The sequence below is a fragment of the Lissotriton vulgaris genome, chromosome 1_1 (genome assembly GCF_964263255.1).
Source record: "Lissotriton vulgaris chromosome 1_1, aLisVul1.2, whole genome shotgun sequence".
NCBI lineage: Eukaryota > Metazoa > Chordata > Amphibia > Caudata > Salamandridae > Lissotriton > Lissotriton vulgaris.
The window spans coordinates 1,807,148,637-1,807,169,356 of record NC_141685.1 but is presented as its reverse complement, the minus strand read 5'-3'; the positions used below and the strand labels follow the sequence as shown (position 1 = coordinate 1,807,169,356).

The 20,720-nt window shown below is 45.9% G+C and overlaps 1 protein-coding gene across 1 annotated transcript in view; it reads right to left on the bottom strand.

Moving 5' to 3' along the window:
* The window catches only part of UTP20 (UTP20 small subunit processome component), a 1,022,377-nt gene that overhangs the window by 584,896 nt on the left and 416,761 nt on the right, over positions 1 to 20,720 (bottom strand). The window contains exon 28 of the mRNA XM_086919130.1: positions 7,243 to 7,386. Within this exon, the coding sequence (XP_086775256.1) occupies positions 7,243 to 7,386 (144 nt within the window). The remainder of the gene's footprint in view (positions 1 to 7,242; positions 7,387 to 20,720) is intronic.

The following is a 20,720-nucleotide window of genomic DNA, read 5'->3' as shown; positions in this document are numbered from 1 at the left end:
GATTACAGGACCTGGAAAGCCAGTCGTTAATAGTGGTGACCTGAGATGACGGGGAGAGTTCCTCCAGGACCGGGTAAGAGTTCTGAAGAGTGAGGCAGAGGGCAGGAAGATCGGCCTTGTTCCAGTTGCGGGCCCAGATGTTCCTGGGAAGGGCTGGGCGTTTGGGTCGGTGAAGGTCTAAGGTAAACGAGATCAAGAAGTGATCGGACCACAAACAAGGTGTAATAATGGGGGGGGGGAAACCGGAATATTCAAGGACCAGATTTGATCTAGAGCGTGGCCCTTTGAATAAGTGGGGGCGGATACGTGGGAGATGAAATTTAGACTAAGGAGGGAGTCTGTAAAATTCCTAGATGCTGCATCTTCTGGGGGATCAGAGGGCCAAAAGTTTAAGTCTCCAAGGACCAAAACAGAGGAGTTGTTAACTGTTAACGTGGCCAATAGCTTCTCAAACTCAGTTAGAAAGTGAGGGGCGGGGCCAGGAGGCCGGTAAACAAGGACGCAGGTAATGGGGGTTTGAAAAGACGCTGAGCGCATCACCAAGCACTCAGTTCCCTTGATAACCGGACAGGAGAGGATTTGAAAATGAAAGTCCGACCGAACGATCAAAGCAACTCCTCCACCCCCTCTGCCCGGTGGTCGGTCGGCCCATAGGGCATAGTAAGTGGAGGGAAGTGATGCCAGGATGTTAGGAAGGGAATCAGGACAGAACCAGGTTTCCGTCAAAAATAACAGAAAGTCGAAGAGTTCTAGTTGATGTTTCACGGCAGATCTAGTGTTTAAGAGATAAGCCGAAATAGCGACTCCTGAACTTGAGGGCGGGTCAGGTTCTGATAAGGGGTGAGGTAAGGGTAAGGTGGAAGGGCAGGTGGGGGCGGTGAAGGGGACAGACTGGGGCCGGGTGAGGCCGAGGCTGGAGATGGTGGACACTGCAGCAGCACTAAGAGAACCATAGTTTTGGTAAGCGTGGAGTTCGTCAGAGGAATAGGATAAAAATATGTCATACTAGACCAATGCAACAACATAAAAATCACTAGGGACTGTACCATAACACAATGACTATCATGTAGTGACTCACTGTTAACTTTGCGATAATCAATAACCTTTCCCATGACCTTCAGTAATGTATACGATTCACAGTTAACTTTATCATTTGCAATTAAGCATTTCTTTTTTAATAACCTGTGTTAATGAGACTTTACTTGACTTTCACTATGCTACAGTGCAGTCTTAGGACCCACCAACATCGGCCCCCACACTGCAAACCTACGAGCCTATTCTCCAGGAGCCGTAGAAATACTGCTGCACAGCCTCAACTGGTCTTGCATCCTTTAGATTTGGAGACTTGGTGGGATTTTTGGAGTTACACTTCTGGAAGCTGCTGCATGTCTGGCAACCCCCCACACCAATCAATAATACTGTTTGTTTTGCCATGTCGGTCTGGGGCACCACAGAGACAAAAAATGCACCAAGGGTTATGCATCCTAAAGGATTCTGGGGTAATCCTTTCCACGAGGAAGCATATATTTCATTTCTTCTCTTTCCCATTTTGACTATAGGGGCCTGATCCCAGTCAGGCACCTGCTGGTGGTCTAGTCGAGGGCAGCCGGGGTGCCCCACTGTCGCCGCCTGCAGCCTGCATGCCCAGCACCATCCATGTTCCTCCAGGGAGCAGGCTTACTTTCGTGATCCCCCACCTGCCAGAACAGGCACAGAGAGAAGCAGGCATAAAGCACTCTTATTACTGCCTGTGGTGAGAATGGGTGGGAGGCTCTGTGTGAGTGCTCTGCATGCTTTCCTACGGCTCTGGCCCCCAAAATCCTTGGTTACTGGTGGAGACTGGCATCCCCAGAGACAAAAAAGGTATGAGCTCCTTGTAGCTTGTCATTTTTTTCTGATCTGTGCATCATGTGAGTTCCCGGGGTAACAAAATTATTATTTTCTGCTTTCACTCGTTACACAAGTTCAGTATCCTGTCTAGGTGCTAGGTACCTCTCCTGGGTCCAGAGTCATCTTCAGCAGGAGTACATTTCCCCATAGCAGAGTGTCCTCCTTGCCTTCACCCTCCAGGACACACAGGCGCTTTTGGTCACATGCAAAGCATCTGGGTCAGGGGAGGTTAGAATCCCTCTCCTTTTGGAGGTCACACTCCTGTAGGCCCAGTCCACAGAAGACCTTGAGAGTCCCTCCAAGCAAAGTGCATCCCTATACTGCCCCTTACAGTTTATGGTGGCCAGCACCACTGGCCTTGTAGAAATAATTGTGAATCTCTGTGTGCAAATGGAAGTCAAAATTCCTTAAATCCATCCTCACAGCAGTGCTCAGGTGCCTATGTTTTTCAGCTGAACATTCCTCCAGCATTAATTAGCCAAGGTATATACTGTTCTAAAAAAAACTCTCCCTTGTGCAGTGGATTTTAAGTGGCGGTGGATAATTAGGCACCTCTACCCAATCCTAGGGTTTCACATCCTCCCTCCACTCCTATCCGTACTCTCCAACATAGAATGTTGGAAATTTTCAAAATGGTGCTGTCAAGTGGTCTACCATAAGGCTTTCCCTGAGAATCTAAACGGATTCCTAAGTGCCACCATAACCTGGTCCTTTCACTCCAAAACCTCAAAAGGCAGCCCCCTCTAGTGATTCGCTCCAGGAATCTGACTATCCTCCTTTATTTCTGTGGGATTGAGCCTTTTCTGACAAGGTGCAGTGTGAAAAGTAATTCTCACAAGCAGATTCCATCCACACACCCTCCTCTCCTAGGGGAAGGATACATTTCTGGCTAATGGCTCTATTGCGTAGGGAGGGCTTTGATCCTCCAGTTGACCAACAGTGGAATTAACTTGCCCCTGAAGAGAGAACAAAAGCCTGGAATCTAATTAGGTGGCGAGTCAGGGAAAAATTATGAATATTGTTGTGCAACAAAGAGTGCCGGTATGTGGAAATTCTAAACTATTGGTGGGTCAAATGAGTTTCTATATTAAACGAAGTCTAACTATGGTGAAACTGTAGCTTGGTGTAGATTTCACTCATAGGGTATAAGTGACACACAGGCATTTCAGTAATCACTGCAGATGTGCCTACAATTAATGCCCACCCATATATATTATAAGGCCTGCCAAGGTCGGTACCAATACCTGAAGGGTATCATCTTCAAAAGGCTGCTGGTGCGCAGATACCAGGCTGAGCAAGACAGTAGTCTCACATGCTCAGCGGGCATACATGTGCAAATGCGTGTATACATAATCGTGAGCAACCCACCTAGACCCTCCTAGCTACACATCAGCTAAACTTATCCTAAAAGTTGAAAACTGATAGTTTGCACTTCCAATCCATTATACCAGGACTTACAGTGATTGAAACCAATGTAATGAGACTCACCCAAGGTAGAACTTAATAAACCTGATAATCTTACAAGAAAAGAATTCAGGGGAATGAAATGAGGCCCATTCCTCATAATGACTATTACAGCACAAGAGTGTCCATATTGTGGTCATCGTTTGGTTATTTACTTAGAAGCTTTCTAATGTGCTACAGGTGACCTTGTGATACTTCAGAACATGAAAGAGATCAAAGTAGATGCTGAAGAAAGCAGGTCTGAATAGTTCATCTTTATCGGTGTTTCCTAAAGCGCATGTTATTGGGTTCGAATCTAAGGGAGAAGCAGAGGGCATTCCACACGTCAGGACTCGCAGTGGTCTTTCTCCATGCACCATCTGCTTCATGGATCACTGCTAATCAACATACATATATGCAAATATTGCTGTTCTTTCTCTGTTTGCTTTGGTTTATATTTTAGTTGTATTTCTAGTGCATAAAAGTGTTTGATTCATGGTGTGCCCTCTGCACGAATTCTCATGCACACATTTTTAGCATGTTTTTCTTTCAATATGCTATAATATTTATTTAAAACAAAACTCTTGCTAACAATAACGTTTGTTCACTTGTTTGCTGTTCCCAATTCTTCATTTAGCAATCAGACAGCATGGCTGAGCTGAGCACAGTCTGGTGTTCTGTACAGAGGTTGGTGCCATTTAAAAAAAAAGACAGAAACCTTAAGGATTTCATACAGTTCTGCATCCCCTCTGAGATCTGAAGAGGCTTGACAGTTTTGCAAAGTAGGGTATGGAGCAACGCATGTCTTCATATGATAAAATGTGTGGTTTCCCACAGTGTAATTTCATAACTTTAATAGGCATTTATGCATATTTTAATTGGAGTTCTTACGATACAAATTACACCTAAATACTACTATATTTTCCATTCTAAGGTGAAAAATGTGTCAATTCATATTATAACATGTAAGAGGACCTTTACTCTATATTATTTTAAAATGGTAACCTAGATCATTGACCATACAGACTACGTCTGCAAGAACAGGTTACTTACCCTAACATTCCTAGAGTTCAACTAGCGAAAAAAATGAACTTTACTACTAGGCAACAAAACTACAATAGTTAACAAGTGGGAGTGCAGACCTGCCATTGGTAGAGGCGAAACTAGTGATGAGGGAACTTTCTATGGTGCAGATAATGAACATGTTGATGACACCAAAGAGCACGTGGATGAGACTATCACTATTATTGAAAGTTAGTGGTTACTGTGAGAATAAGTGTAGAGATTTGGTGAACCTAGAAATACCGTAAGCTACTAGTTAAGGCACTAACTGCCCTTGGAGACAAAGTAATGTAATGTTAGAGGGCTTATATTAGTCAGATACGTTTTGTGACTTTCAAGACCTGATACGAGACACTGCAGTGCCTTAGGGCGATTCTTAATTGTCTGGTACCATGCACGCTCTGTTCAAAGGGAACGTCAGTACTAAACCTATTAAATACAGGCTCCTAAACATTTGCTCGAACTAGGAGAAGTGAAAGGAGAGGCAACAACTGTTTAGTGTGTTATTAGATTAATGTATATATGATGTAGCGGAACTAAAAGAGCGATGGACTCTTGTCATGAGAGCACATCTCACTGAGAGTAATTGGGTATCAGTTCTATGTCAGGCACCAAATTATCTTCTTAGGACATATTCAAGTGCAAATGATTATCCAAAATGTTGCCCTATAGACATATTGAATTACCCCAGGTGTCATGGGTTAGAGGAAGACTTTTTATGTATGGTTTTGTCATAACTGATGTCGGTGAGTGACAGATAATAGAAGGATATTATATGCACACTTGAATATTACATGCACCTCTTTCTGCTACTAAATCTGGATGTGGAAAGAACACTGGAATTTCAAGTATTTGGTTAAGAAGAGACCAACTTGGAACAAACCCAAACTTTTTGCCCAAGGACTACCCTGCGAGCGTCTACCTTATAAAAAGGTTCTACTTTAGCATGAGAGCTTGACTCTCGCTCACCCGTCTAAGGGAGGTAATTGCGATAAAAAACGCGAGATATTCCAAGATAAAAACTGGAGAGGGCAAGAGTGGAGGGGCTCAATGGGTTCCCAGGAGCCTAATGAGGACTACATTAGGGTTCCAGGTGGGAGCTGGGGATAAACAGGTGAGAAGGATAACTTTAAGTCCTTCCATAAAGGCTTTCATGACTGGGACTCTTTACAGTTGAAAGTGCTCCATGTTCTGTAGGTATGCTGCTACCGCTGCCAAATGTAAGCGCATGGAAGTGTAAACCAGGCCTCAGCATTGTAAATAAGTAGGGAGCAGGCAATGTCTTGCACTGTGGGCTTGAGTGGATCTACGTGTTTGGAGAGGCAAAAGCAGACAAACGTTTTACACTTTGCTGCATAGCAGGGTTGTGTGGTGGGACAGCCAATCTATTTGAGGATGGACATGCACTCAACAGGTACATTTCTGTACCCTAACTCTAGGATTTCAGGTGCCATATTGCTGATCTGGGCCCTGGTGATGAGTAAGAATGTCTGGCCTGTTGGGGAGCTTCTCTTGAGGGACTATGGACAACTCAGGAAAGGTTGCGAACTACGGCTGCCTGGCACATGTGGGAGCCACCAGGACCAGAGTGAGGGAGCTCCCGAACCATGGATGGAAGGAGTGGGAGAGGCGGAAAAGCATAGGCAAATATACCGGACCAATTGATCCCTAGTGCTGTGCCGCCCATGGACTGTTGGTGTTGAAACCTAGTGACGAAGCTTAGGCATTTGGTGTTTTCGGGAGTTGCAAACAGATCTAGGTCTGGAAAACCCCAGTGTTTGAAGTACGGGAGCAGTATTTGTGAATGGAGTTCCCACTCATGTACTTCTTCTGCACCTGCTGAGCAGGTCTGTAAAGCCGCTTTCTGCTCCCAGAAGTTACTCTGCTAGCAGATGTTCCCTGTGGGGGATCGGGCAACACCAAATGCTTGGTGCTAATGCAAAGTGCTGGGGAGAGTATGTGCCCCCTGTTTTTGCAGGTAAAACATGGCAGTCAAGTCGACTGTTTTGTGATGTACATAGCAGAAGAATGCTTTCAGAGCCAATTGTACTTCCATTAACTCCAGATAGTTGATGTTAATGGTCTTTTGAAAGATTATTCACAGACCATGAATAGTCAGGTTCTGTAGATTTGCCCAGCAGCACATGAGAGAGGCTATCCGTGGTGATGGTCACCTGGGGGACTGAGTTTAGGAAAGACCAGATTGATGCTGTTCCACCACCGCACAGAGCGAAGGGTGCCGGCCCAAATCAACACTAGATCCTCCCACAGAACCTCCACTTGGAGGTCCTTCGACAAGACCGGTGTAGAGGAAACTACAGCACGAGATGACATCTATGGGATTGGAGTACAGCGAATGGTCAACCGATTCTCACACCCCAAATTACGAATGCAGCTACTTTTATGAGCAATAAATAAGGCAACTGTACTCACAACAAAGCAAATGTTCAAAATAGTTGGTAAATAGCAGATGTTTTAAAATGTCTGATCTTATACTGATAAAACACATTTTTAAAAGTGTGTGAAAAAGTCATTTTAAAATGATTTGGTTGAGTAAGGAAAAGTTATTAGATTTTCCAAATTCACTAAGAGGTTTTCTTCGGGATACGGTTGGGATACGGTTTAGTACCATGTCATTTGACCTCCTGATCCTTTAATTTTGAGTTATTTATTCAAGCTATTATTCTTAAAGGCGAACTGTAAGCAAAGTGCAAGTGGAGTTTGTTTTAGCTGGTAACTAAATGAATAATAACATGCCTGGTGCTTGCACAGACTAGGACAAGGCACACAATACATTAATAATACAATCATATTATTAACTAGATGACATATTGGTATTCACTGTACCTGTGGCCATATCACAGCATGGAATACTGCATCAATTTCTTCAGCGGTGAAGCTGTAGCTCTCAAAATCAGAGAAAAAGTCATTAATTCGCTTAATTCCAAGGCGTCGCAAATTTTTCAATGGGTTAATAAACCTTAGCTGTATCTGCAAAAGCAAGGAAAATAAGGTTTGCCTAATATTGAATCAACCAATACAATAAATGCAACAGGCAACTTCATAAAACTATTGGAGTTAAGCAACTAAACCATAACATTCAAGATCAAATAAAAACCTATTTATACAAGTCTGACGCAAAGAGGTACGACAACAGAGTATATAAAGTATCATACAGTTTGTTGCCAAAGTCTTTTAAAGGAGAACCCACTGGAAATCGCCCATTTCCAGTCAACAAGGTGATGAATTTGCTTATAGGTAGGTAATTCACCGAGTATTGCCTTTGACCAATCATCTCAGAGTTCATCACAGAGAGTATCTCAAACACAAACAAGCACAATAAATTTCAGGCAACATTGACTAAATGTAGCCCAGTCTCCACCCTCCCCTGCATGGTCAAAATTTTGAAGTACCAACCACAGGACTCTGTCTACTTAAAAGAGAACAAACTCCTCAGTAGCTTCCAGTCAGGGCTATAGCCAAGCAGGTAGCCAAGCAGAAGGGGCAAATGCATATTAATGAATGAAAGAGAAGAGTGCCAAAACTCCTTCAACTAGGGACAAGATTGTCCTGCTGAGGTCTGTTGCAGACCACCAATAATATTTATTTTTCATGCATGTTTTAGTTGTACCTGAATAATATTCGCTTACAGCATCCACAAGAACTACACATTCAACATCATCCACATAATGTTCATCATTAATGTCTTCTAGGGGTATGCAAAATATATAATCTGCGCAGAAATGTTTGCCTCCCAACTGGTATTTAATTACAAAATTGTACTCCTGTAACTTGGAGTCTAATCTGGTAAGTCTGGCTGAAATGTTGTTCCGATTGCAACTGTTGAAAATATGCACTAACGTTTTTTGATCAGTGTGCAACTCGAATTTGCAACCCCAAACATACATCCTGAATTTTTGTACGGTCCACACACGCCAGTGCCTCACATTCAATGGTACTACACTGACTTTTATACTGCTTTAATGATCTTGATGCAGAAAGCTACTGTTTGTCGTTTCCACCTACTTTTTGACTAAGCACAGCACCCAAACCATTGAGACTTGCATCCACAGTTATGATGGAACGGTAACCGTCACGAAAATCACTCAAGGCTAGCACTGTCGCAATCTGATATTTTTACATTAATGAACTCAGATTCCAAACGAGCAGACCACAAAAATATTTGACCTTTTTGAGTATTACTCTTAATGGTTCAACTGCATGAGCGTAGCCAGACATGAATCATGCCTAATACCTAGCTAAGCCTAGAAATGAGAGTACATCTCTATCAATAGGTGCTTTTGCTTAGTTGATGGCCCTGATAAGGGAAAAATGTTGTTTTTATACCACCATACGCCGATATGGTTGACCTAAGTTCTTAAGCTCGTTGTTGGTGAATTTGCACTTCTCTTGCTAAAATAGACAGCACTTTCTTCAGAATTTTATGTGCTCCTCTAGACTATCAGCGAAGACTAAGAAGCTGTTTTGATATGGCTATATGTTGTATCGTAGGGAGGAGTTCCAGTAGACGTGGTTAGATTACAGTTTGAATTTAATACATTTTCTGTTGGGCACATACTATAGATGGGATACTCCTGATAATAACAAACCCTGCGATTGTGATCATTTTTCACCTCAGGACACATTACATTTTATTATGTTCTGTGATCATTACGACAAAATCAGAAGAAAATATCTTGTTCCCATCCTTAGAGAGGCTCGCTTCTTACAAGTTAGGCCTGCGCTTTTATTTCTGCAACTTTTGCACAATGCACAAGTCACTTTTCATGTCGCTAACTTTTTAGTAGCAGGAGTACGTATTAATAAAAAGCGCAGCAAAGGTAACAATGGATTAATTTTAAACGAAATATCTTAAGTGTATCCATAATAGATATATTGATGTTATAAAATGTTTTAATAGTCTTTTTAAACTTTCAGATTGTTTATATTGATTGTTCGTGCTTATGTCACTTTAAAAATCGTTTCTTTGATGATATGATTTACGATCCATTATGTATATATATTATGTATATATTCTCTGTTATTGTCTTCTTTTTTATATTTTGTGTGTAATCCATGAATTGTATCCTGTGTCTTTTTATGATTTTCAAAAATCGAATAAAAGTGATTGACTGACTGACTACAGATGAATATGTTTATTGTTCTTAGATGTTAGGTAGGTTTTCCAGTAAAGATGCAAATAAGGCCCCACCAGGAGCAGTCTCTCTGCTGCTCAGCCCAGGATTCAACTGACACTCCACCTCACAGCAATCCTCACATTCCAATGATATTACCATCTCACCAACATTGTGGCCAACACCATGGATTAGATGGATGGATTTAAAGGGATATGGAGGCCCGAGATTATAGTCGGCATGGATGGAGTGGAGCCCCAGGTCCCAGCGCTGCTACTGTCACGGGCCTGGAAGGTAACGTTAGACGAACTAATGGAATTAAGAAACTGTGTCCTAGAACAAGGGATGGGAGAGGAGGGAAGGGGTAGGGAAGGGGTTGAAAATGGGAATGTGGGAGTGTTGCTCGATACTGACATGCTTATTGTTTGTTTTCTATGCTGAAAAATTAATAAAAATGTTTTAACAACAAAAACATTGTAGCCAACACATTTACACTGGCTGAACAGCAGAGGCAGACAAACAAGGATAATGCATAATTTAAAACCTTGGATATAACACACCTTCCCCCTTTATATAATGCACACAAACATAGCAAAAATAAGAAGTAAGATCAATCAATCAATCAATCAAAGACATTTATAGAGCGCACTACCTACCCGTAGGGTCTCGAGGCGCTTGGGAGGGGGGGTGCCGCTAATGCTCGAACAGCCAGGTCTTGAGCTTCTTCCTGAAGGAGAGGTGGTCTTGGGTCAGGCGCAGGTCGGCCGGGAGGGAGTTCCAGGTCTTGGCGGCCAGGTAGGAGAAGGACCTTCCTCCTGTGGTGGCTCTGCGGATGCGTGGGACGGCGGCGAGGGCGTGGCTGGCAGATCGGAGGTGGCGTTTGGGAGCGTAGAAGTTGATGCGGTTGTTGAGGTAGCTCGAGCCTTGATCGTGGAGAGCTTTGTGTGCGTGGGTAAGGAGGCGGAAGGTGATTCTCTTGTTGACCGGGAGCCAGTGTAGGTCTCTTAGGTGTCCGGAGATGTGGCTGTGTCGTGGGATGTCGAGGATGAGTCTAGCCGAGGCGTTCTGGATGCGCTGGAGCCTCTTCTGGATCTTGGCGGTGGTTCCGGCGTAGAGTGCGTTGCCGTAGTCTAGTCGGCTGGTGACGAGGGCCTGGGTGACGGTCTTCCTGGTCTCTGTGGGGATCCACCAGAAGATCTTCCGCAGCATGCGCAGGATGTTGAAGCACGACGAGGAGACGGCGTTGACTTGCCTGGTCATGGAGAGGGAGAAGTCCAGGATGAAGCCCAGGTTGCGTGCGTGGTCCGTTGGTTTGGGTGCGGTGCCCAGGGCGGGGGGCCACCAGGAGTCGTCCCAGGCGGAGGGCGAGGAGCCCAGGATGAGGACCTCCGTCTTATCTGAGTTCAGTTTCAGGCGGCTCATCGTCATCCAGTCGGCTACCTCTTTCATCCCTTCGTGCAGGTTGGCTCTGGCGGCGGCGGGGTCGTTGGTCAGGGAGAGGATCAGCTGGGTGTCGTCGGCGTAGGAGATTATGTTGAGGTTGTGTTGGCGTGCGATGGCCGCGAGGGGGCTCATGTAGACGTTGAAGAGGGTAGGGCTCAGTGAGGATCCTTGAGGGACGCCGCAGATGACTTCGGTGGCCTCTGACTTGTACGGTGGTAGGCGGACTCTTTGTGTTCTTCCGTCGTGGAAGGAGACGATCCATTCCAGTGCCTTCTCCTGGATTCCGACGTTGCTGAGGCGCTGCACTAGGGTGCGGTGGCAGACCGTGTCGAAAGCCGCGGAGAGGTCTAGGAGGATGAGGGCCGCTGTTTCTCCGTTGTCCATCAGGGTTCGGATGTCGTCGGTGACGGCGATGAGGGCGGTCTCGGTGCTGTGGTTGGCACGTAATCCGGACTGCGATGGGTCGAGGGATCCATTCGTCTCGAGGAAGGCGGCCAGCTGTTTGTTGACGGTCTTTTCGATGACTTTGGCTGGAAACGGGAGAAGAGAGATGTGGCGGTAATTCTTGAGTTCGGTGGGGTCTGCTGTAGGTTTCTTGAGTAGAGCGCTGAGTTCGGCGTGCTTCCAGCTCTCGGGGAAGGTGGCGGTGTCGAAAGAGGTGTTGATGATGTCCCGCAGGTGGGGTGCGATGACAGTGTCGGCTTTGTTGAAGACGTGGTGAGGGCACAAAGATACAAAAGAAACAAAGAAACTTGAGAGAGAAAATGTAACAAAATACAAGTAGAAAACAGCATTACATAGGAAATGCATAATACTAGAATGTAAGAAGAAAATGACAGTTACAAAAAGGAAACTTGCATAAGATATCGTAAATGCAAACAGCATTTAGTGAAATACACAAGGCACTTAAGTGGCGGCTATGCATAAAATGCAACAAGATGCAAGGAGGAAAAGGAAATACATGAACAATAAGACGCGCATCTCCTTCCTTAGCAGAGAAAATTGAACCCAGAAAATGGAAAAAACAAGGAAAATGTCCAAAAACACAAAAGCAAAAGGAGAAAGAAACATACATAAATAAGAAAAAAGTATACCACGAAAACAAACAAGGAAAGAGTGCTCCAAATTACCACCACAACCACACTAGCTGGCCGGAATGGTGAAGAAAATGGGAAACGCGTAACATAGCAAATGGAAGAAGAAAGGTCAAAGACTGACATCCAAACAAAAGTAAGCAACCGGTGGCTAGCACTCAAACAGAAAGCAAGCAAGGGGTGAATTACACCCAACAGGATGAGAATACACCCAACCATAAAGAAAGCAAAAGGTGGCTTACACCCAACCATAAAGTGGAGTGGTGTGGCACAATGGTTAGAGGCGGCAGACCCGAGAGCAGAGGATGGCCCGGAAGCAGGGTTCAACTCCCGACGCGGAAGGGTCGTGGACAAGGGTCAGCGGACTCGATAATTCTCATCTTGGTGCCTACTCTAACCAGGGATCACACTCGGCAACTCTGGGCATTAGCTTGCCTCCTCTCCACAACGGCCCCCCACATACGCCAGGGATGCCTGGTTTCACCCTGGAGATACCCAGTAGGGACCATCTCACAGGGATAGCCAGGACCGGTTCCCCAGCGGTCTACTGCGCAGAGATACTCCTTCGGGAGTCGATTCTAGCGCATTACAAACCAACAATTAAGAGATACTCCTTCGGGAGTCGATTCTAGCGCATTACAAACCAACAATTAATTAATTAATTAATTAATTAATTAATCAATCAATCAATAAAGTAAGCAAAAGGATGGCTTACACCCAACCAGAAAGTAAGCAAAGGGGTGGCTTACACCCAACCAGAAAGTAAGCACGAGGGGACTAGCACCCAAACAGAAAGCAACCATGAGTAAGAAACGGATGGCTGACACCCAAACAGAAAGCAAGCCACGGTGGAAATGCACCCAACCATAAAGTAAAGGAGACCTACACCCCACAGAAGTAAAGGAAATTTCCAAATAGAACATGCAAAAAAGGGAGTGATCTAAATGTGCGGCACCCCACAGAAAATAACTGGTGCAGATTAGTGTACGTTTTCACTAATATGGCGGCTACGTAAACTGTATCTTAGGCAAAGGGTGGCAGTCCACCACAATATTCATATTCAGATTACTTAGGTTTACTTACAACCTGACTTCCCCTCATTCTTTTTTCGAGCTACTTCTACAGCTGCTAACCACAGTGAAGAATCACTAGATACATTGATGGCCTGACAACACAAATACTTAAGGGTATGTTTTAGTTCTATCCTGACACTTAATGGAACCAGGCAAACCATATGTGCTACAGGTTGTGCCCGTGATTTTAGTCTGTTGCGGTGTTCGAATCCTTTGACAATACCAACCTGTTCATGAAATAGGCCCTTGTGGCTCTGTGGGGCTCGAAGGCACTCAAGAGGGAACTAGCAAGGCCTGGAGGATCTGCGGTATGGTCTCCAAAAGACTTTTCTCTGCGGAGTTGACAACTGCCCAGGCAATTTGGGGCACACCGGGACCTACTGTGGGACTGGTTCAGACTTCGAAGACGCTGGATGTAAGGGGTCTTTAAAGTACTGCCCTTGTGACTTTTCATACAATCTAAAGTGGAAGTATAGGGTCAGGTCCTGCAAGGCTTTTCTTGAATGTGCGATTCAACTTATCTGAAATCTTTGAGCGAGAGAGGGACTGCGCTTGCGAGCGGCGCAGCTCAAACACAACCTCTTATTATGCTCTGCAAAGTACAATTTTGCGCCCGCTTTTTGATTAACTTTAGGTACATTAGGTGCATCTGTCACACAACTCAAGTTGTGGCCAGAACCTGGTCAAAACACTGACCGGATCCTTAACAAACATCTGCTTCCTGCAGTTTTGGCATGTCTAAATACCTTTGTCTTTCCCTAGCACACTGTCTTTTTTTAAAGTTTTTTTGAGATGTTGGAAGTCAGACAAAGTTGGGAACAGAGCTTCAGATCTACATTTAAGGGCTCAGACAGAAATTAACTGACATATGCGTGCAGACATGGCGTCTATATGTCTATATACAGACCCAATGCAGAGCCCAGCCCCTACCTCAAAGCAAGTGGTGTAGCCGGTCTCAGGGAGAGAGAAACACCAGTCCCTAAGGGACGCCTGCCGCAGGGGACAGGTCCCTGTGGCTGTAGTCTCACCCTCTACGTGCCGTGGCCGGACCCGGAGAGAAAGCGGCAGCAGCTGCTGCATAGCCTCAATGCCGCTCCCCACACACAGATGCCCTTCCTGAAAGGGAACTTTGGGCATTCCTCCAGCGGTGTCATTTGAGTGGGATACTGTGCTAAGGGGACCCCGGAAAGGCTGCAGGTTTAAGCGATCAGCCGGGAACGCAGATACAGCTTCCTGTTTGTACCTACAGCCTGATGTTCTCGTCCGATAAAGGACTCCGTTTCTGAGTCTCACTTGAAATCACAGACCCAAAAATAATGGAAATTCACCCTAACAAATGTGACAAACTCTGAGTCTCTGGAACTGTGGTGGAATTTCTGAGTGAGCAAACCCGTTACCAGAGACACTTTGAGAGCCTTTATATGTTATCCACATATAAAAGTTACTGAATACATACAGATTTGCAGGAGCCCGTGTTGTTGAAACTTTCCTGCCTCCACCAGCTGCCATCAGGGTACTCCATCCCCCAGAGTGCCTAGCGCCCTAGCCTGTCAGAGTTCGGATGAGACTGGGCTGAGCCCATTCTCTTGGGGCTGCCGTATTTTGCTGATCTCCGTAGTAGCTCCTAGTGAAGTAAGTTGTTCCTTTAAATAATTCAAAACTTACATGGGGTTGCCGGAGCTTCTCTTATGTAAGGTACTGTCACACGGTGTGACAGTGGCATTTGATCCCCAAGACAAGTCAAGGTTACTCTACTATCGCTTATAAAATGGCAAAAGGGAAGCAGCAGGTGAGCAGGAAGGGGGACACCAAAGACGCTGCAAAATTCGACTCTTGACAGTTTTCTAACCAAGATAAATAACGGTGATGGATCAATCCCTGATGTTTGGACTGGGTAAGAGTGGTCTGCTTAATTCAGACACTCTGTTCATCACCACCCCCTTTTCTGTATCGTTTTTGGCCACTATAGGTGTGGCAGGGTATACTCAGACATGAGTCCCTTTCTCACTGCACCATCAGGATTCAAGCAAGCCGGGCCGAAGACGGCTGAAATGCCAGAAACCGGTCCCCGGTAGCTTGTCTCCTTTCTGGTGAAGAATTGGCTTGGTAGTTTAGTCTGCCCTGTTCCCATGATGCACTGGGCCAGGGACAGACTGATTTGCATATAGCCAGGTTCTGAGCTGGGATGGTGCAGTGAGATAAATAACGGTGATGGATCAATCCCTGATCTTCGGACTGGGTAAGAGTGGTCTGCTTAATTCAGACACTCTGTTCATCACCACCCCCTTTTCTGTATAGTTTTCTAACCAAGGCTGCTTCTGCCATTGACAAAGAAATTAAGCAGTCGAACAACGGCGATCGTTGGGGGGGTGGGAGCAGAAGGCGGGGTGGGGGGGGGGGGGGGAGTGCTGCTGCAACATTGAATCAAGATCCACTGTCTAGTGGGGTGCATGAGTCAATCGATCACGCTGTTTGAAGCTACCACCCAAATTGGGCCATCCTTTTTTCCGGAGAATTCTGCCACCCCCCATTTAGTTCCTATGGACCCTGGTCTTCCAGTAAAAACGAAGAGGTAGTCGAAACACCTGGAACCATGAGAATTAATTGGCCAAATGTATTGCTGATAGGAAGCTTCCCGGGGGAATCTATAAAGAGGTGACGCAATTCCTATTGAAGCTGTCTAATGCCAACTTAAATTATATCATTTTAGTCAGCAACCTTAACCTTCTGAATAATATTTTGCCCTTTTTTAAAAGTGAGGGCGGGTCGCTCCCATGCAAACAGAACAAGCATTCGCATAGCCAATAGGTCTCCCCTTTGGAACCGTATAAGTATTTAGTTATGCAGTACAATATCCTCGATGCAACAGCATCAACTGTTGCATGCCTAAACACTTATAAAGTCCCAAAGGCTTGGCTATGCCATATGTTTGTTTATGCTTTGGCAGAAGTGAGCATCCGGTAAAGAGTTGCTAGATAGAGGGGTGGGAGAAGGTATGAGTTCTGTTTCAGTTTGGGAAAGTTACTTTAAAAGGTCAGCCCCTTTGGGCCCCCAGAGCTAAGCAAGCACTGCATGACTGCTATCTGAATAAACAAACAACAAGTAGAGGGAGGAGCGATGAAAGGGGGGAGGGTGGTGTAGAGGCTACGGAGCAGGAATATATGGGCTAAAAGAAAGGGAGTATGTGTGAGAAAGTGCCATCTTTCTTGCATGGTATGCCCCCACTTTTTGCTAAATTGCTGATGTACTTTGACTGAGTGTGCCCTGGGCTCCTGCCAATCAGGTGCCCAGGGCCTGTGTTCCTTCACTAAAACTGTATTGAAACCTAAACCCAATTGGCATCTCTGGCCACAGGTCAGGCCCTGGTAAATGGTACTCTAGTTACTCAGGGCACTGTGACCAGAGAAGGCCCCTAAGGGCTGTAGCACTTATTGTGCCACTCTTAGGGGTCCTGTACCCTGACACGCACACACTGCCTTGCAGGCTGAGTGTCTTGGTGCAGATCAAAACAAAGAGTCGACATGACACACCCTGTGTGCCATGCCCACAACACACTGCCCTTGCATACCTCAGTCACCCCTCTAGCTGGGTGTCCTATGTCAGTGGTGTGGGTACAGGTGTATGAGCCCTCTACCCCTACAGTACCCAGGTCCATTCCTGGGCATTGTAAGTGCAGTGCTGCCATTAAGAGTATATGGTGCTGGGAGGTCGTCATCACAAACTCCACAGCACCATGATGGCTACACTGAAGACTGAAGTTTGGTATCAAACTTCTCAGCACATTAAACCCACACTGATGCCAGTGTGGGATTTAATGTAAAATGCACGACAGAGGGCAACTTAGAGTTGCCCCCTGAAAGTAATCCACAACCCGTGTCCTGACTGAGAGACTGCCTAGGCTGCCACCACCAGACATGTTGCTGGACTCCTGGGTAGAGAGCCATACGCTCTCGTGGGCCTGTAACAATGCACATCCTGGGGCGAGGTGCTAAGCCTCAGCCCCCAGGATGGGCAGGGGGAGCTTCAAAGGCATGCCACCTTTGTGAGCTTCTATAGGCCACTTGCTGTACTCAGCAACTGTACCCCAAGGGTTCTGACCCCCACTCTGGGGGAAGACAGGTGGGAAAACCTATGCGAAGAAAGGGGGTGTGCCAGCCTCTACCAACCCCACACCTCAGGTGGGGGAGGCGAGGTGAAGCACAACTCAGGGCTCTCGCCATCTTGAGGATGGTGTGCCCTAACCAATACAGAGACAGGCTCCTGCCCCCCTCCCACAGGAGAGTGGCAGCATAGTGGGTGTACTCACCCCAGGGAAGGGACCCATTGGTCCTTGACCTTCCCATACCCGTAACGCCTATAAATTTAGTTTTTAGGGGCACCCTGAACCTTCCTTCCTGCCATGCAGCTGCTAACAAGAGGATGACACCAACTGACTTGGCCCCAGCCCTACAGGCCTGTCGACCCCCGAACCAGCTCTTGCTAAATCCTGGTGTCTCTTGAGGTCAGCAACCTCGAAAACCCTGGAGGACCCGACTGCCTTGCTCATCCAAAGACTGGGACTCCCACTAGCAGTGGTTCTGCTCAAACAGCAACAACCCCTGGTGCCAGCAAGGAACCGCGAATCCAGCACATTCTGCACCCGCCGAGCCCGGCCCGTACCTGAGTAAACAAAGACCACGAGGACGTCCCCCCGGCGACTGTGACCACAAATCCAGTACCCAAGGAACCTCCTCGATGCTCCTGAACGACGCATGCAGCCTCACAACCAGGGACACCTCCAACCGCGACCAGCTGAGGGTAAGATTTCCCCACAGAAAAAGACAACCCAGCGCCCCACACCCCACTGTGCCCAACTCCTGGGTGGCTTACCTAGCCTAGAGCTTCCCAATTTACCTCTCGAAGTGGTGGTCGCACCTGAAGAATCTCCGTCCCAGAGCCTGCAGCCTTTGTTCTTCTTGCAGCTTTCCCATTGAAATACATTTGGCGCCCGAAGGTCCAAAAGCACCCTGCACCCATCCGCTGGAAGTGCAGCAGCTGTCCTATCTTACTTTCCTACTTGCCCTGTGTAAGTGACCAGGAGCTCTGCTCCCACAGCCGCGTGGCCTGCCTGCTAGCAGCCACCAACCAAAGGCCCCCTGCCCGCCATAGGCTAACATTGGGCCTACTCACTCTGTACCCCGCTGCCCCTGTGCCGCTGAGGGTGTAATTACTGAACCTACCTGACCCTGGGAGATCCCCGAGTCTTGCCCTAGAACCTTAACTCTGCCAGTCATAACTTGATTTTCTCCATTGGGTAACATTGGCTGGTTTTCACTTGGAAATTCTTTTAAGTGTCGAGTTTTGTAACTTTGAAATATTCCTCAAAAATCGTCCGATTAACAAAATCGAAATGACTCCCCTGTTACTAGGAGAGATCCCGGTGCTGGATCTTTATGCCCAGCACTGACCTTCAAAAGTAATTACAACTGTGATTTTCCGATAACCTGATTTTCCTCCATAGGATAACATTGCCTGTGGCGATTTTCAAAACATACAAATATACCTTAAAAATCGCCTGTGAAACAAAATCGATTTCTTTCAACTGTTTGCAGGAAATGCACCAGGGCTGAATACAGGATCCAGCCGGGAGTATGAAAAACATTTGTAAAGTGGTTTTATTGCAATTACTTAAAATTTCCTATTGAGCTCAATGTTATAATTGCGTTTAACTTGTGTTGCATATTGCAACAACTGTGTCTATTGCATTTAAAAATTCTATTGCTATTTGAAAGTATTCAATTGCAACATCTCATTCTGAGAAAGTATTTTTATACCTACCTGTGGTTCTAAAATAAAACTATATATTTTTATATACAAAACAATTGGCCTAGAGTTCAGTTCTTGAGTGTGTGAGACCATTTGCTGACTGAGTGGGTACAACAAATGCTTTACACTGTCCTCTGATACTGCCTTACTGCTCGACCAAGCTACCACTTTAGAGAGTAAGGTTATATATAACTTTAGCCTCTTCCAAACCTCTGGGGACTGTGGACTCTGTGCACACTGTACCTTACTTTGGAACAGTATATACAGAGCCACTTTCTTGCAGTATGAGCACAGGGTGTAGAGAGGAGACATGCAAAGTAAGCCTAAATGTTTTCAGTGATAATTAAAACACACAGGAGACTATAAGGCAGAAGGGATCATTTCTAAGCAGTGATCTCGGAAGGGTGGTAGGGGCGGGTAATCACTGTTGTGGGAGGAGCGAGGGTGTGGTGGAATACGGCAGAGGAAGATTAAGTGATGGCACTGGAAACTAAGCTTAATTAATTTTGATTAAACAAAATAAAAAAGAGCTGCAACTTCGGATGAGTGGAGGGTGTGAAATAACAACCCTGCTCTTCCAAAACAACAGTGGATTTCCGATCAGCCCTTGCCACATCCCCTATGCAACATCCAACGTGGAGAGATACGGAGCTCTGCTGCAGCGTGCTAGCAAACTCTGGAACATGAAGCAACCTACAAGGGAGGAGTTGCACAGCGTTGTGCAGAAGAAAAGGTGCATGTTTTAAAGTGTGGTAACCAGCTCTGAAAGCGAAGCAGATTCTGAACAAATAAAGGCAAGCTTAAAGTGAAAACCGTACTGGGGATGTTGCAGTTTTGTGGGGTGGCGATTTCAATGTGGTTCTTTCCATGACAACTGATAGCATAGGCGCCTCCAGAACACATCATCCTAGGGCAGCCTCCATGCTAAAGGATATCATTGAAGAATTGCAGCTTGTAGATTCCTGGAGGGTGCTACACCCAACTGCTAGGGAAGGGACTTGTAGCACTCATCATCGCAACGCATGGTCTCGACTGGACTATTGGCTCACCAAGAAAGATATACATGCCTGGGTTGCTACCATCCCTGTACACTGTCGGACCATGCACTCGTACAGCTTAGCCTACACATACCCAAACCATACATACAACCTTTCAGCTGAAAATTCCCATCAGGTGCGTTATTAGATCAGGTATTCAGAGAAGAACTTCGGAATAAGACAACGGAATTCTTTGATCTGAACAAGGGTACAGTGGACTTTCCAAGGACCCTTTGGGAATCCTTTAAAGCAGTGAGTAGAGGACATTGCATGGCATTGAAAACTGGAGTGCTTAGGAACATAAGAACCACTATTGCCCACTTGGAAGGGGAGATTAAAGATCTTGAGCATGAATATTATACAACTCCCTCTCCTAACACGTTAGCACAAATAAGGAGTAAATTGACAGCGTTTCAGGAAGAGGCAGAGAGGGAAACCAAGTACATGCACAAATACACACAAGCACGCAGGTATGGGGAAGGGGATAGGCCGGGGAAAACGCTGGTAGGTCTCTTACGAACGCCACGGGGTTCAGCATACATTACAGAACTTCATAACCAGGCGGCACCGCCATCATGCATACCTCAAGAAATACTGCTCACTATGACTCAATTTTACAAGACCCTATATGCATCTACTGTAGACCAATCTGAGACCGACATCACAGACTATCTGGATACAATAGCCCTAGTCTGGTTCAGCCGAGGGTACAGGGAGTACATGGAACTGCCATTCATG